Genomic DNA, 17,392 nt, shown 5'->3' with positions numbered 1-17,392 from the left:
CCCTAAAAATTAATTAACATAGCAAATTTGAGCAATTTAATAACTTTTTATCCTGACGTGCATTAAATACAGTAGTGGCCGCTGAAGTTCCGCGTATGAGCACCAGGGGGCTCACGTGAGCACGTGGGCGTTGCATCCCCCCTCATCATCATCATCCTCTTCATCCCTGCCTATTTTTTTTTTTTTCGCGGGATGCTGCAGACTGCGCGTCTTCATCCTAATCACGATTATGATTATCTGATGCTTTTCCTCGAGATGCACGGTGAGAACTTTTCATGTTGACCTTGTTTATTGCAAAAAGAATGAGCATTTGAGGTGAGCTTGCAGGTGAGGATGAAGATGATGGTGAATATGTTGCTTCTGGAAAAGGGAGCTCGTCTCACCTTAAGGCAGTTTTTTTTGTATTTTTTACAGAATCGCATAACACTGTTTAGAAATGTAAAATAATAATTTGGAAACAAGTGACTTGTGCTCACGTGTTTAGTTTTTCCGGCCCTGAAAATGTCGTATTCTTTGCTTTTTGTTTATAAAAAAAAAAAATCGAATTATGGCAATAATAATAATAATAATGAGCATATTTTGACTCCCCTGACAATAAGAAGGTGGGGCCAACCAGCAGAGCATCAAAAAGCAAAAGTGATTCCTCCATTTCCGTCCTCAATATTTCATGAGGCTTCCACGCAGTCTCTCGCGAACGCCTCGAAATCATCAAATGTTTTTTTTTTTATTGTAGAAGCTCTCAGGTTGCATGAGGGAAGCTGGAAGGAGGACATTTTCAGCAGGCAGGTAGCAGGATGACCTGCCCGACGGAGGGGGGAGGGGCAACGGAGGCGGCAAAACGAGTTTTGAGGAGGCTTGTGAACGAGAACATAAATTTCCCGCGTCTCCCAGGTGCCGTGAAGGCGTCACATTGGGGGCTGTTATCTTGCATCCAGAATCACCTACACAAGCCCAGCGTGTGTAATTATTTCTGAAAGCGCGCGTAAGTGTCCCGCGATGTAATGAAAGGGTGAAATGCCGGCCACTTCATTAGGTACGTTTGTTTCTGTTTGGCTGTCTCTGTGCACTTAAAATAATTGATTATACACGAGCGTGCTCCTAATTTTGCGGGTTGGCGATTCTAACTATTCGGCCCACAGGTCAGTCCAGTGTCGGGTTTAATGCCGCCTTCATGTGGTATCGAAATGATGGTAAATAACACATGTTGAGTAGAAAATTGCACGCCTTATTCAAACCCCAAAAACATACAATTATGTTTTTTAATACTTTATCCTTCACTCCGTAAAACTTATTTTTACTTTTTTTTTTATGCTAGAGCATACAGAAGACTTTGATACAGCTTCTGACATGAAGAGCAATGGGAGTTATTACAGAAAACGGCCATCAGGTGGCAGCAGAGTATTAGAGATCAGCCAGGGCCATGTTGCAAACAAGCTCTTTTTGCCAGTGTTTTCAACAGATTTGTGAATAATGACGAAACTTAGCTATATTCTAATTGCTGCAAAACGGAAACGGATACAAATACACTTTTTTCCTGATGAAAGAAGAGACTCGAATCTTTCTTTTGTTAGGTCCCATGTTTTTATAGCAATAGAACAGAACATTCCGTGGACCTTGCAAAATCAGTCAAAATCCAGTAAAACTGCCGGGGGAGCGAAGGGGGTTGCTTCAGTGAAAACCTTAACCCCCTTTGACACTATCCTCTTCAGCCACTTCATTTGGTTCATATGTTGGTCCAGATGAAAATCGCAATTTGTGCTATAGCAAGTAACTGTTAAATCTTTTTACAGGATCAGGTGCTAAGCTGAAATGATCTCCCCTCAACTGATCGTAACCACAGAGAAGTAAACCGGCCGTCCCTGAGGCGGACAAACCGCTGAGTCCGAAATGTGCGAGAGAGCAGCGCCGTTGCGGAACGGCAACGTGGCGGCGGAGGACGCGCCGGCCGACGGGAACGCCAACGACATCAGGACGGATGACGAGGGAGGCGGCGGCGGCGGCGGCAGGTTGGCCGGAAGCGACGCCCTGTCCGAGCGGGACAAGGTGGTCGTCTGGGGAACGGACTCGCAGTGCGACGACCCCGAGTTGGCAGAATTCGAGATGCTGGAGTGTCAGGAACTGGGGGCCGACCCGGTGGAGGACGGAGAGGATTTTGTCGGGCTGAGGGAGCGCAGCAAGGATCAGCCATCTTCGAGCGGCACGACCGCAGCGGACGTGGACAACCGCGGCGGGACAGAAAACGCAGATCAAATTCTCGAGTCCTGGGTGGATCTCAACTGGAACTCCACCAAAGATCTTGTGTCGGAAGCCCACGAGCACAACAGGAACAATAACCAGAAGAATAAAGCCGCGAAAGAAGCCGCCAAACATAAGGCGGCGCCCGTCAGAAATGTTTCAACCAATAAAAGCGCAGAAGCAGACGAGATCGGGAGCCCTCGCAAAACAAAAGTCGCACCGCCGAAAGTGGTCAAAAAACAAAGCTCCTTTGAGAACTCCTTGAAAAAACAGAACTCCTTCGAGAGGAGCTTCAAGAAGCAGCTCTCCTTTGAGCGCACCTTCAAGAAGCAGTTGTCCTTTGAAAATTCCGCAAAGAACTCCTTGGAGAATGTCTCCCGCTCGTCCAGTCTGGAAAGAAGGAAGCCGTGGGTAAGCTCCAGTCGCCCGGCGACGCCAGCGTCGCCCAGGAAGCAAACCCCTGCTTCTCCGGCAAAGGCGCAGAGCGCCCGGGTTCTGGGTAGCGGGATCCCCAAACCTGTGGTTGACTCTGATCCCAAGAGGTCTTCTTCTCCGCCAAAGACCAAAAATGTCCGTCCAAAAATCATCACCTGCGTACGCAAGGTTCCTCAAGGCAAATCGCAAGGGACCAACACACCGCCTGAAGGCACCGCGCACCACCCAAAGCAGTCCTCCGGTTCGAGTATGGCAACTCACGCCGATCCGAAGGTTGGACCACCGTCTAAAGGATCGCCGGTGCTCGGCTCCTCTATCCTTGGCAAGTACAGGCAGGACGTGTCTGGACATTGTTCCTCTGCCGGCAGTGGACCTCTCGAGGACATCCCTGGGAAATGTCCCCAGGAGGTAAGATCCAAGACACACCCCCTTGTTACTCAACTCAAACGGATCGCACCTCGACTTTATGACATCATCATCTGATCTGCGGCGCTGATGGTCGCCTGATGTTTTTCAACAGCACATCTCTCAAGATGGAGCCGGCGTCTGCCGTCCCCCCAGACGTGCGAGGCCTCAGCTGGGCTTGGTTGCCGTCACCAGACAACCCGCGGCCAAAACACGAGTTCAGCAAGCCGCTCAAAAGTCTTCACCGGCAGTCCTCAGCCAGCCCGGAGCAAGCGGCTACCAGGAAGCTTCAGGTGCGACGCCGTCAAGATGTCTTTGGTTGCTCGCCTGCTGCTACCTTTCGTTATTTTTCGTTTGGCCGTCTGTCCTTATAGGGGAGCAAAGGAGGTCGGGTCCGGAAACCTCCCCCAGGAACCTCTTGCTTAAAACAGGCCATTCCGGTCTTCGTCCTCCGGGGTTCTCCTCCCTCCCACCTGCGAGAGTGACCACCGCCGCGGGCATCATGAGGAGCTTGTCGTCCATGTCCAATGACGGCAGCCGAACTTCACAGAGTAAGTTTTAGATTAAAAAACTGCCCAATTGATGAACAACTGCATCAAGCACTAATGATGTGTTTTCATTTTTGTTAACTTTGGCCAAGGGTTATAGCTTTAGCTCTGGTTAGCCAGAGGTTAAAGTACGTCACATACAGTATGCCAAGTTACTGTGGCAAAATTCTAACAAGTCAAGTCCTCACAAAATTTCAAGCAAGATGAGACGAGTCATCATGAAGTCACGTCAAGTCATCCGTATCTCTACTTGCGTTAGTTAGCTATACTATATAAAATCCACAATTCGTTTTTTTAAAGGGTCACAAACTAGCCTCTGTACGTCAATTGCTATCTTGTCGTCTCAGTTCAATGCACGAGCGTCATTAAGCTTAGTTAGCGTTTGACTAGTGTTAGAGTAGACAATATTTGTATTCTACTCTTTCCGTGTTCAATTAACTGAATGGTGAGATTCTGGTGAAGAAGTCCCTTTGCAAAGGTATCATTATAACAGAAGCTTCTGATCACACAAAATGAAGACACTCAAGCCGTGTTCTGTTCAGATTGTGTGTCTCCTCCTCCAGCACACAGTACATTTATTGCAAATCAGTGAATACAAGAAAATCCCCCTCTCCTCCCATCAGCAAGTTCCCATAGATATAAATCAGATTAGAGAAAAACAATAATAAATCAGCCTGTCTCTTCGACCGACTGAGACCGGTACTAGGCTATGCTCCCTTTTAGATAATAGTGGAAAAGAAACTTGTTGCCCTTCTTTTCTCAGACGAGAGAGACAGATAAGAATACAATAGACAATACTATTCATTGAGCTACACAGCTATAACTAAATCCAAAACGGCTAAAATATAAATTGAAACTGAAAAACAATGTTAATAATTCAACACTAGCTATACAGTTAGCTAAACTGTAAAGTTAATATATTCCTGTCTTTGGGAGTTTTAAAACAACAAACAAACTTAGACGTTGCAGTTGTTGTATCTCTTATCTTTGAGTCGCTTCTCTGATTAGCTATAACAATAGCAAATGTTAACCTTGTATAGTTAGGTTGATAAAAGCTAACAACTACTGTCACAGTTACAGCAATAAATCTGAATCATATTAGCGAACAGATAATTTGATAATTTAAGCACATTTTAACTCGTATTGAACTATAGCTAATGTTGACAGTAGTTAGCAAATATTATAATTTATAGCTACAGAAAATGTTAGCTTTAGCTCATCTGATGCTATCACTCATGTTGTTGCTGTTCAGTTTAGCTCATGTTCTAACTAATGCTGATAATAGCTGACAGCTAAGGTTATAGCTATATCAATTGTTAAACTAATGTTGACATGAGCTGACAAATATTTTAAAGCTAAAGAATTAGCATGTATCGTAACGAAACTGTGCTTGTGTGAAACTATACAGGTCGACCATTTGATGTTAGCCATTTTAGCTTATACCAAAATGCTGTGCTTGCACCAAATGTTTATAACTTGAATCCACACTTAATTAACTATAAAAGTGGGTCAAAAGAAAAACAGTGCAACCCGCCCCAGTTTTGTCAATTTCCACTCTAGCAAATCTTCTCACGATTGATCGTAAGCCTTTGGACTGGTTTAATCAGTGCGGTCGAGCAAAAATTTGGAATGTCATCGGGACAACGAGGGATTATTATTTGCAAATGGCCTTTGTGAGTGCACAATAATTTGTCACGAAAAAAAAAAAAAAAAGTGACTGAGCAGCATGTTCCGCTCCTCCAGTCGACTCCATTATGAGACTGTCGGCCCACTTCCAATTATAACGAGCAGAAAGAAATCAAATCTCATCTGCACAGCACGCTCCCTGCTGGATTGTTGCAGGGAGCACACGTTGAGCCTCCAGCGTTTTATGACTTTGTTAATAATTGAACATTGAGAAACGTAGCTGATTTCATGAATACTTAACATGTTTTTGTTCTTTTACTGAAGAATTTTGGTGAGAAAACATCTCTGTGTTCACAACAGTGATGACATACAGTACAGTATACGTTATTGTTATTATTATTATTATTATTATTATTATTAAGAAAGTAGTACTTGTGAGTGAAGTCATAAAATTACTATAGCATAAATAAAATGTGTACCAACCTTGAACAGGACATTGCTTGAATATAATCACGACTTTATTTTTATGAATTTTATTTTTTATGTCTTTTTCCTCAATGCAGTGCATAATCTAATTCAATAATATCCTAAATATATAAATAGATTCATTTAACATTATGACTTTACTCCAAAATGTATTAAATAATTAATTAATTAATTAATTATATATATATTTTTTTTTCTTTGTCCTTAAAAAAAAGCGTTTTTTATTTTCCTAAAATAAATTACTAATTTATTTACATAACACTGACTTTTTTTTTTAATCCTAAAAGTAAACAATGTATTCTTGTAGCATTGCAGATTTGCAATAATTGTCCTGGAAACATTTTTGACTCCCTCCCAAAATAAAGTGTTTTCTTGTAGTGTTATGTTTTTATTTGTATTTTTTTAAACAAATATTCTAACATGAAGACTTTTCCCTTTATCTGTAATATTACCGCATATTTGTCGCAGAATTATGATAATTTTCTCATCAGTCCGAGTTTAATTTTTCAGCTTTAAGATCATTTCCTCTCAACATTACAACTTGTAAAATGTGGAATACATTTCTCATAATAAAAAAAGCAGTAATTTATTCAGTATACTTCTTAAAAATAAAAATTAAAGATTTTTTTCCAAATATTATTTGCACTTTTTTTCAAACTCTTGTAAAATTTACTTTTTCATACAGAACAAATGATTTTTGTAGGTAAAATAATAATTTGATTGTATAAATATTTTCTTTCAGTGTTAATATTTTTATCAGTATTCTCTGGATAGAAGTTAGTACGCATTATTGTAGATAAAAGATCACATGCACAGTATATAACATAATCCAGTTTCCTAAACAGGAACGGGTTAATTGTTTACAAACTTGTCTTGTTGTCTGTCTCTGTCGTTATTTCTGGCGTAGATGAAAAAAAAAGATACATTATCCGTAGTAAATGAATAATAATTCCCTGACGAATTAATGGAAATTAAGTCATTTCTGGCAGCACTATTCTCAAAATATGAGAATATGATAAACCTTTCCTTACAACAATGGAGTGTTTGTGAATTTGCACCCCTCAGTGGTCAGAGATGGCATAACAACAACTTTGTGTTATTTTTTTTCCCGAGGAATCCCACAAGATTTAATCACATTAGAAACAAGTAAAGCTATTTAAAGCTTCTTTTTTTTTTTTCTGTATTTGAAAAAATTGTTCTAGAACCTTAAAAGTCCTGTTGATTTGTGTTAATGACATTTATGAATTTACATCGCAGCTTGGAGGAAAGAAACGCTGAAGGAGTCAGAGGCGTTCTCCCCTAAAAAATGTGCAGTCGTCTCGCCCAAGTCACAATCCCCTGGTGAGTCCCAGCGGATCACGTTGCGCTCTACTGTTCGCGCCGTCTGTGAATGTGTGCGTGTGCGTGCGCAATGACTGTTTGTTGCATGTACTGTTAGTGCGAAAGGAGTCATTGATCCGTGTGAGCGCCGTAGCCCGTTTTTCCGTCGTCATCCATCTTCGGCATGCACTTCATTACGAGCGCTGGCTAGCCCGCCCGCCCGCTCGCTGTTGCCACGGCAACTGACTCCAGCAGCGGCAGGCATCCTGCTGCATGACTTGAGCAGAACACGCTTGAAGAGCGACACGCAGGGAAGCCCAAAAGAGGTCAAGTCAATCCATGACCCGAAGTCGGCCGTCACACATTTTGACGACGTGTGATTTTTTTTTACATTTTGTTCTGTTAGGTTGAAAGATTGTTTACAATCAGAGGTAGCAAATCCAGTTTCAGAAAGTAAAAACCCTGCCACAGTTTGGCTTTAGCCCCAGGTGCTAGCTAGTTAGCTCTGTAGCTAGCTCCCATGGTGCTTGTTTTTGTTGGAAATCATTTCTTTGATTTCTGCGTGTTCAAATAAAATTCAAAGTTGAAGTCTCGTGGAGAAGTTTTGCTAGCTTTATTTCAGAGTCTGAAAGGCATCTCTAGAACCCGGCTCAAATAGCCCCGGTCCCAGAAGTGTAACATTTTCAAACTACACTCACCCATATATACCTAACAGTTCCCACCCCCTTTATTGACAAAGAGTCTTCAAGTCTACACATCCCCCAGTCTTATCTTTCTTCAGGATGTGTCTTGATCAACTCAAAGGATGTGGGCACCCGGCCCCCACCACCTCCTGGCACCAGGGTTGTTTATGGACCGACCTTTTGTTCAGACACCTCTCATTTAGATTAAATCAGACACCTCACTATGACAGGGAAGAGGACAAAGACCACAGATAAACTAACATATGGGGAACAGTTGTAACATATCTAACTAAAATAAAAAACACTTTGAAAAATATAAATTGAAACAGAAAAACAATGTTAATAATCCAACATTTTCCTGCTAGGGAGCTAGCTAGCTAGTTAGCTAGCATCAGGAGCTAAAGCCAAACTGTGACAAGGGTTTTTACTTTCTGGACCTGGATTTGCCACCTCTGATGAGAATAGATTTACTTAACATCGGTTCACCCACTGGTTCTCAACAGTTTTTTTTTCTCCTGCTGTCGCTAATTTGCAACACAATTTTTGAAGATGTTAAGAACAAAGTAGGAAAATGGACTCTCCTGCCATCTAGTGGAAGAGCCTTTAATTGTTCTCCCTGTCACTATACATCGCCGACATAGATCAAATGACATATTCGTCGCAAATTGGATTATTTCCCATGGCACGCCTGATGGTGAAATAATTTCCGTGTCCGGCATCCCGGCAGTGCGCGGGCGGTCGGGGTCGTCGCAAGAAGTGGACCGGGCGCTGATCAAGCTGCTGAGGGAGCGCTGCGAGCAGCAGGCACGCCAGCTGCACAGCCTGCAGGCCCAGCTCAAGGAGGCGTCGCTCTGCATGAGCGTCTTCTCCATCACCACGCAGCATTTCTGTCGTAAGGTACGTACGTACGTGCCACATGCAAGATGGCGGCGGCGGTGGCAGTGCAGGCATTTAGACAAAACAATTGACTGGTCACCAGTCAGTATCAGCACATAGAGACAAATAACTGAATGGTTCGCCGGGCAATACCAGGACACATGTTGACAAACAATTGACTGGTCGCCAGTCAGTCTCAGAGCACATACAGACCAACAACCGAATGGTCGCCAGTCAAGTCCAGGATGCAAAAAGATAAAGAAATGGGCTGTTTGCTAGTCAATGTCAGGGCACGTATAGGAAAACGATGGAATGGTCGCCAGGCGGCATCAGGGCACATGTAGGCAAACAATTGAATGGTCGCCGGTTAGTGCCAGGGAGCAAGACAAACGATGAACAGTGAGCATATAGTCACAAAATTGATTGGTCGCACTCTCCAGTCACTTCCAGGATTTATATCAACACAAAGTGGACTGGTCGCCATTTATTATCAGGGCACATGTAGACAAACGATGGACTGGTCGCCAGTCAATCTTTGCCGAACATTGGAATATGTGCCGCTTATCAGAAGCTAATGCAGTTAGCTAACGCTAATTGTTGCTAAATTTGCAGCACTCCTTATTTGGCTTTTGTCATGATCGTGTTTCTTTTGAAAGTGGCAGATCCTCACCTAGCCTATCTTCCAAGTCATGGGCAGTACGCAGGCTCCCTCTAGTGGTTTGTGAAGAATCACAGAATTAAATGTTGAAACGTTAATGTTAAATGGTGCGCACGTGCTTTTTAGGAAAACGGGCTCCTGCTTATTCACGGTTCGACATTCCTTCAGTTCAACTCTCTTCATATGCTTTTTTTTTTTTTTTAATGATTCAAGCCCCCATCTTTTTTTTTGTTTACAGAATTTGTTTTCATGGCAGTTATAAGAGAGCTGGTTATTTGTTATTTTCACTATTTGGGATCGGGATCGGTCCTCATCCCCAACAAATAGTGGGTCGCCGATTTTGATGAACATTTATTTTAATATTGCCATTTACAAGGCTGGGGATTTTTTTTTTTTTTAGGTGTTACTTGGTGTAAGCAGTTTGAGCCCGTTTTATTTCTTGTATCCCCGGCAGATGCAAATGAATGGCTGCGCGTGTGTGTGCTTTTTTTTTTGCAATTCGTAGCTTTTGAGTTGGGGTTGAAAGGGTTAAGGAAAGAATGACTGGGCGTGCTCTGTTGAGTCGGCTTTACCCAGTCTTTGTTTTCCGGACGCAAGCAGACCAAGTGAGGCTTTCCCCTCCCTCCCTCCCTTCCTCCCTCCCTCCCTCCCTCCATCTCATCTTCCTCCTCCTCCTCCTCTTCATTCTGCATCTTCCTGCCGGCTGAGGGATGCTGCAGTCTGCTAGCGTGTATGGGCCATCGCTGTTCTCGGCCGCCTTGTCTGGATGGCACGGTAAAGCCGGCAGGTGGAAAATACTTTGATAAATGTGCCATTGCGTGTGTGCGTGTGTGTGTGTGTGCGTGTGCGTGTGCGTGTGTTTGCGTGCATGCTTTAGCAGTTTTTTTTAATTTTTTATGATTGTGCTGAGTCAAAGCCTTGCTTGTGTTTCTCGACGGTCCGGTTTTCTGGATCGCAGCTGTGCAGGCAATAATTTAATATACCATGTTTAGGAGTTTAAAAATAATGTCTAAATATGTCATAAAAATACCAAAACAAACCCACACAAAATAGAGACATCAATTGAAGTTTTTTTCACAAAATTTTCTTGACATTATTTCAAGCCTTTTTTTTTTTTAAAGCAGGTAAATTTGCCATTCAATGTAACAGGAAGGGGATTGTTTGCAAATTAAAAAATATTTTTTTTATAATGTATAGTAAAAAAAAAAAAAAGAATAAAAGAAGGAAAATAAGGGCAAAGAAGTTTTATCTAAAATATTATAGATTAAAAATAATAATAATAATAATTTTGAACCAGTTCAATTTAACCTGGAACATAATAGAATGGTTGGAGGACATTTGCATTGTTTGTATTTTAAATTAAAACCTCATAGCGATGGGCGGGGCATCGGGCCAATAGCAGCTTTATTTCAACGTATCGGGTACTCACGAAGGATGCCGATACCAGTCAAGAGTAAATACTCACACTCCAATAGGTGTGAAAAAAAGTGGTTTTGAACATCCCTGCTGTTTAATGACAAAAATAAGCAAGCAGAAGTTTTATTCCCTGCCCTGGACTCAAAATATTTACATCTAAAAATCAAGATTACATTAAAATAAAACAATTTGACCCACATAAAAATGTGAATGTTATTAAAGCATCTGGTTAGCAGGTTAGCAGCAATCTTGTGATGAGTCTTTAACTTTTTGCGACTTGTGCTTCATCAAGTCAAAAAAAATTATTACAGTTGGGTTAACTTCTCATTAGCTTCTTGGGCATAGCTATAATGCTAGCAGGCAAAGATTGCAAATCCAGGTCCAGAAAGTAAAAACCCTGCCACAGTTTGGCTTTAGCACCATGTGCTAGCTAGCTAGCTCCCTAGCAGATAAACAAGTACCCGGGGAGCTAGCTAGGGAGCTAGCTAGCTAACTAGCACCTGGGGCTAAAGCCAAACTGGGTTTTTACTTTCTGGACCTGGATTTGCCACCTCTGCTAGCAGGTCAATTAGACTCAGAAGAAAAAGCTTTTCATGATCTCAACTTGCCAAATATGTCAAACAAAACATGACCCGCTATATTGTATTTTAATTTTTTATAAGAAAAAAAGCGTAGTTGAAATGGAGGACAGGAGGGTTAATTAAATGGACAAGGTTGAGTGTTTCGGGTTTTGGCGCCACGGCACTCACCACAGTTCACCCGAAAGCTTATTTGGGCTTTTAGTGTTTTTGCATCATCCGCAATATGAAGGCTGGAATCCTTCCAATGTGTCAGTACAAGGATGATGTTGCCATGGCGAGGGCGGACGGGGAGGATCAAGATGGGAAGTCACATGACTCCCCAGAGAGCGGAGTCAGCGGGCGGCGGGGCGGGGCGGGGCTGGTGATGACGAATAAAACACAATATATCCCCGATGAGGTCACCAAGATGGATTTGCGACGTTCTTTCGGTTCGAATCATGAATAAATCAATAAGAACGTCACGCGTGTGCTGTGTTGCAGAGCGAGAGTGCGGCTGTGAGGGAAGGGGAACTGTCCCAGGAGCTCGCCAGGATCAGGGATGAAGTGGGTAAGTGAGTGCCAAATACCAAAAGGGATGCTACATGCTAGCTAGGCGCGACCTTGTTGTCATGACTTCTCACATTAATGGTGAAATTATCCTCACTTTTTTTTTTGCCGTGCAGTAACTCCCACATAATACATCCGATTTACACCACTTGCTTCAAAAATTCACGCAATTTTAGGAATATATCATCTGATTCCACATTAGTTACAGTATTGGCATAATTTTCCGCATTCATTTTCAATGGGACTGACATTGAAGTCCCAATTTCCACGCCCACTTCCATACATACAACTTATCATCATTACCACCTGTCTGATACTGCTCAGTGGCACATTTGGTAAAGTGCAGTGTCCAGTTACCACGAGGTCGCAGGTTCGAATCCCACCTCCGACTGTACGTTGCAAATATATGGCCATTATGCTAAGTGAATGTATACCAACTGACTATCATATCAGGAAATGGATTATAATTTCTCTGAAATTATTAAATCCCACTTTAGACAGATTGCAGTTCAAGTTTTCTTTATATTCATTTGCCTTTTAAATTTAAAAATTCTTAATTTTCACATACTTTATCTTTCAATTTCCTTCATAAGCGTTCAGCTTAGCATCCAGCTATTAGCATTCAGCTTCCAGCATTCCCACGCAATTTCTGCAGAAATTGCACTTAGTCTAGTTGGGAAACAGTAAAAAAAAAATAATAATAAAAAAAAAAAAACAGAAGTCTATCGCTATGCAACACTCTGAGATGATAAGTGAGGTGCGACTGTTAGCTTTCAGCGTGTCCCACTGGGAGCAGCTGCAGCGGGAGAAGCAGGAGCTGGAGCGGCGTTTCGAGGCGGAGCTCGGGGGCCTGCGGGCCGAGCAGCGGGCCCAGCTGGGTGCGCTGGAGGAGCGGCTGAGGGCGCGACACTCGGCCGAAACCCGCAGCCTCAGGACACTCCAGCGCGCGCAACTGGGCGACCTGCGGCTGCAGCAGCAGGATCAGGTGACCGCACGCAAACGAACCTACTCAAAAGATTATCAAGTGATATTTCTCTTCGTTGAATGCCAAGAACGACATAAGAAGTCCATTAGAATCCAAACGTTCAGTGCCAACGTCGTGTTATGTCGCTTTATAGGTTTTTTCATATACGCACAACACACAAAACGGTCACAAGTTTATGAGAATAGTTAAAATATTGTAACAACAAAACATGTTATTTTGTGACAATAATTGTAATTTTGCTACTTTGACCGACCTACAAACCTGCAATTAGATATGAAACGAAGTCATATTAGTCGAATAAATGGGAGTATTTTCATGATTATTCATAACCGTTGTCTTCTTCACACCAGATGGAGGAGATGAATGAGAACCACGAGGCCTCCCTGGTGGAGATGGAGGCGACGCACAACGACATGCTGGCCACCCTGCGGGAGGAGCACGCTCGCACCGTCAAAAGTAGGACACGACGCATCCATTGCGCAATAAACAAAAATATGATATTACATGCGTTGTGTTAGATCTGAAAATGGCCCATGAGCAGCAGCGGAAGTCTCTGGAGGAGGAGTTTGAGAAGATCAGACTCTCCTTGCAGGTGAGAAGCACAAACATCAGATATGTAGATGTCGCCATATTGGATGTGGCAATCCAGATACACATAAAGGACTTGACTTCATAACGCGACAGCCTACAAAGCAAACATTTTCTAATGCGTGTCTTTGCTGATCTAGGATCAGGTGGACATGCTGACCTTCCAGAACAGAAGCCTGAGGGACCGAGCCAAACGCTTCGAGGAAGCCCTTCGCAAGAGCACCGACGACCAGATAGTGGTAAGAGATCTTTGTTACATTTTTGTTTAGGCTTGGGGTCTAAATAAAAGTTAAGATCGAAAGAAGATGTTAGAATAAATGTACATAAGTTATCCCATATTTACTCTAATAGTATTGCAAAGCATGACTCGTGCTCTTGCAGCTGCAAAACAGAAACTGTGCCCTTATCACAAGATAAGGACTGAAACATTTTGTTGTTGGAATGCCCTGTAAAAAAAAAAAATTTAAAAGAGAGGGCCCGGGAGAGTGTGCCTAAGAACGGGTAGGAGATTGTAATCTGTGCACATCTCTGTCCGTTCTCCTGTCCGTTGTTTATTAAATGTTCTAGGTTGACTGAACCTGACAAAAGCTTACTGCGTTTGGCAGTTGGGCACCCGCGTTGTGATAAACATTACCGCCACCCACAGGATCGGAGTGGAATTGTATAGCTCGACAGGAGACAATTTTTCAATGAAACGAGACAAATGGTTTGCACAAAAATGGCCTTGGCAGAGGTCTGCGCTGGCTGAATGCCGATGTGGTGTTTGCAGGATGCTTTGGCGCCGTACAAACACATCGAGGAAGATCTGAAGAGCCTGAAGGAAGTTCTGGAGATGAAGAACCAACAAATCCATCAGCAGGACTTGAAGATTACCGAGCTGGAAAAAATAGTAGGATTAGAAGTTTCTGATTTGTTTCCCCCACAAAATAAAACAAATGCAGTGCTTTTAGTTTGTCACCGAAATGTTTTTATCATTTGAAGAATTTAAAGTTGCGCACGCTCGGGCCTTGTGTCTTTGAGCAGGCTGAAAAGAACGTCCATCTCGAGGAGCGAGTGCAAGTGTTGCAGCAGCAGAACGAGGATCTGAAGGAACGCATCGACAAGAACCTCGCCGTGTCCAGGTGGGCCTGCGCTAACAGGAGCCGAAGCTAACGGCTTCATAAAACAGCCGCCACACGCCAACTGAGAATATAAAGCAGCGCTCTGGTGTTAATCTCGGAGAAATTTGAAATGCTCAAAGAGTTACCCATAAATACTGTATTTTCTGGACTTTTTTTTTATAAATTGGCCGTTCTTGTGACTTATATACATGAAACAATATACCGGAGGAAAATATAATTTCACAGACAGCCACAAGAGGGCACTCTAGACTTATGCTATACTATACTTGACTTAATGTGATTTATACTCCAGTGCAACTTATGTATGGTTTTTCTACCTAATTATGCATTTTTGGCCTAGTGCGACTCCGGAGCGATTTATAGTCAGAAAAATATGGTATTAAGGTAATAGTACAATTATGAAGTTGATTAAGTCTAGTCCGATAATTATGAGGGTTGTTTTTTTCAATGCGTTAACCTGAAATTACATCATATATTTCTATAGCAAAAAATGTCCTTCATATTTGTCTTTGTCAATTAATAACGTGCAATGAGCTTTTGGATTATGTTTTAAATACAGTACAGAAGAAGTAAGTTCAAAAATTGTAGTTAGTGACCTTTTTTTTTTTAACCTTGTACTCAACAAGTACTCCATATATATATAAAAAAAATGCTTAATCTAACACTAAAACTAATAAAAGCTAAGCGAAAACTAAGTATTTTTGAGTAAATAAAAACTACTAAAAATCAACAAACAGAAAATGAATAAAAACGAACTAAATTTAAAAAACTGAAGTCAAAACGTAATAAAAATTATTATAATACTTATCTTAATATAACAAAATGATTGTAGAAAATAATCTTAATATTGCAAGGGAGAGAAAAAAAAGTCTGGACAAAAAATTTCATTTGAGAAAAAAAAAGTATAATTTTGTATGAATAAAGTTGTAACTTTAAAGATTAAGAATAATAGCAAATTCGGAGAAAAAAAGTCATCATTGTACAAGAATAGTTTTAAGAAAAAAAATATTGCGAAATGTATCAATGCAATGAGAATAAAGCAGTAATTTAATGGAAAATTTTGATATTGTGAGAAAAATCACATCAAACAACAAAAAAATTCTAATAATGTGAGAAAAATTCTTAATTTACAAGTAAAGAAAAAAAATCACAATATTAAGAGAAAACAGACCAAATTTTGTAACTCCATTTTAATTTGACCGCAACAAAGTCAACCCGATTTTTCACTTCCCGCCGTTCCGTGTGTGTTTTTATTTATTTCTTAATCGCGTGTTTGCTGTCAGCTGCGCTTACTAAACGCCGAGGTGTCGCGCGCGTGTGCGTGCAGGCAACTGTCGGAAGAGAACGCCAACCTGCAGGTGCACGCGGAGAAGGAGAGCACGGAGAAGAAGCGTCTGAGCCGCACCAACGAGGAGCTGCTGTGGCGTCTGCAGACGGGCGAGCTCAGCCCTCGCATGTCGCCCAGCGGCTCGCCCGTCCACCGGCCGCCCTCCCTGCCCGGCTCGCCCGCCCGCCCGCACTCTTTCCACCAATGACCGCGGCGACCGTCACACTTCCTGGAAGCCACACACAGGAGTGCTATTGAGAACAAACGACACACTGACATGTCATCCGTCACTCAGGCCATTTTTTTCCACCAGCGACCTCCTCCAAGGACCAAACTTTGCCAATCAAAAACAATCGAAGGGAACTCGGCAGCTTCCATCTATATGGCATCTTGGCGCCAAGGAACCATTGAAGTGAGTTGCGGAGCTTCATTTAGACAAAAAGTAAGTCCTTTGTCGCCATCTTGTGGCATAACCCCTCAATTACTCATGGATTCGGTTAGCATAGGCTTTCAACTCACTTGGACCCGAATGAGGACAAGCAGAATAGAAAATGAACTTGCAGGATGGGTGCCTTGCTCAAGGGCCGTATCCTCATGCCGACTACAGGAATTGAACCAGGGATCTTTCAGTTGCAGGCCACATTGTCCACAGGAACACGGGTATTTTTTTATGTTTTGTTGCGTTTTGATCTAAGAAAGGGGCTGATAACCATAGAACAGGAAGTAGAACTTATTGAGGAATGTGGTACACACACACACACACACACACACACACACACACACACACACACACACACATACACGTTTCCCCGTCTTGGATGCCCAGCAAAATATGGCTAAAGCCACAATTCTGATATTGAATTTGCATAAAAACGGAATATAGTCAGCAAAGTCAGCTGTTTTGTGAAGAGAAAAACTAATTTAAAATGAAAATAACATTCATGATTTAAATATGCAGGCAAATGATTAAAGGCCTTGTTTTTTTTTCTTTAAAAAAAATGTGTTCACGTTTTAGGCATTTTTGCAAGATGTCTTTGTATGAAAATAATTTTCATGAATAAGATTTTAAAGAATCACTGTATGAAAATAGGTTAGAGTTATTAGATTAAAATTGACCGGTAGACTTTTGAAAAAAAAAGGAAATGTTTTAGGAAATTAACAAGTAAATTTAATTAGCTTGTTTTGAGCAGCTTTTTGCTACAAAGGAGGGCCACGCTGAAAAGAAGAAAAAAATGAAAATAGTCACCATTTACAAGAATAAAGTTATAATTCCACAAGAGTAATGTTGCAATACCTTTTGAGTAAAAAGAGTAAAGTCTGAATGCTACGGGCAAAAATGTATACTTGCGTTTCGATGGAAGTTGTCGCGATGCGTTTGTTGGTGTGGGAATTTTGACATCCACGCCGTTAACCAGTCAAGTTACAACTTTGTTGACTTCATCACGACCTAAATGTCACGACCTTATCCTAATATTTCCATTCTATTTCCTGTAAAATCATAATTTTTTTTTTCAGCGTGGTCCTAATCATCTTTTGGAATCTCGTCCGCCGCCTTC

General features: G+C 41.9%; 1 protein-coding gene across 2 annotated transcripts; it reads left to right on the top strand.

Moving 5' to 3' along the window:
- The first annotated feature begins 136 nt into the window (after positions 1-136).
- Positions 137-16,634, top strand: mtus2b (microtubule associated tumor suppressor candidate 2b). 2 transcript variants are annotated; one of them, XM_086080266.1, is made up of 14 exons: positions 137-262; positions 1,791-3,078; positions 3,191-3,368; positions 3,450-3,626; positions 6,993-7,076; positions 8,466-8,635; positions 11,750-11,816; positions 12,586-12,800; positions 13,151-13,256; positions 13,319-13,392; positions 13,529-13,627; positions 14,158-14,277; positions 14,412-14,509; positions 15,837-16,634. In XM_086080266.1, exons 2-14 carry the CDS (start codon positions 1,888-1,890, stop codon positions 16,042-16,044), a joined length of 2,787 nt encoding a protein of 928 aa, XP_085936392.1. In that variant the 5' UTR covers positions 137-262; positions 1,791-1,887; the 3' UTR covers positions 16,045-16,634. The 2 variants fall into 2 exon arrangements, with proteins under 2 accessions (XP_085936392.1, XP_085936391.1); XM_086080265.1 differs by having other exon boundaries at positions 14,409-14,509.
- The last annotated feature ends 758 nt before the right edge of the window (positions 16,635-17,392 follow it).

The sequence above is a fragment of the Leptonotus elevatus genome, chromosome 7 (genome assembly GCF_054856555.1).
Source record: "Leptonotus elevatus isolate MCC_2025b chromosome 7, RoL_Lele_1.0, whole genome shotgun sequence".
Lineage (NCBI taxonomy): Eukaryota > Metazoa > Chordata > Actinopteri > Syngnathiformes > Syngnathidae > Leptonotus > Leptonotus elevatus.
Note: the sequence above shows the minus strand (reverse complement) of the source record. Positions and strands in the feature narration are given on the sequence as shown.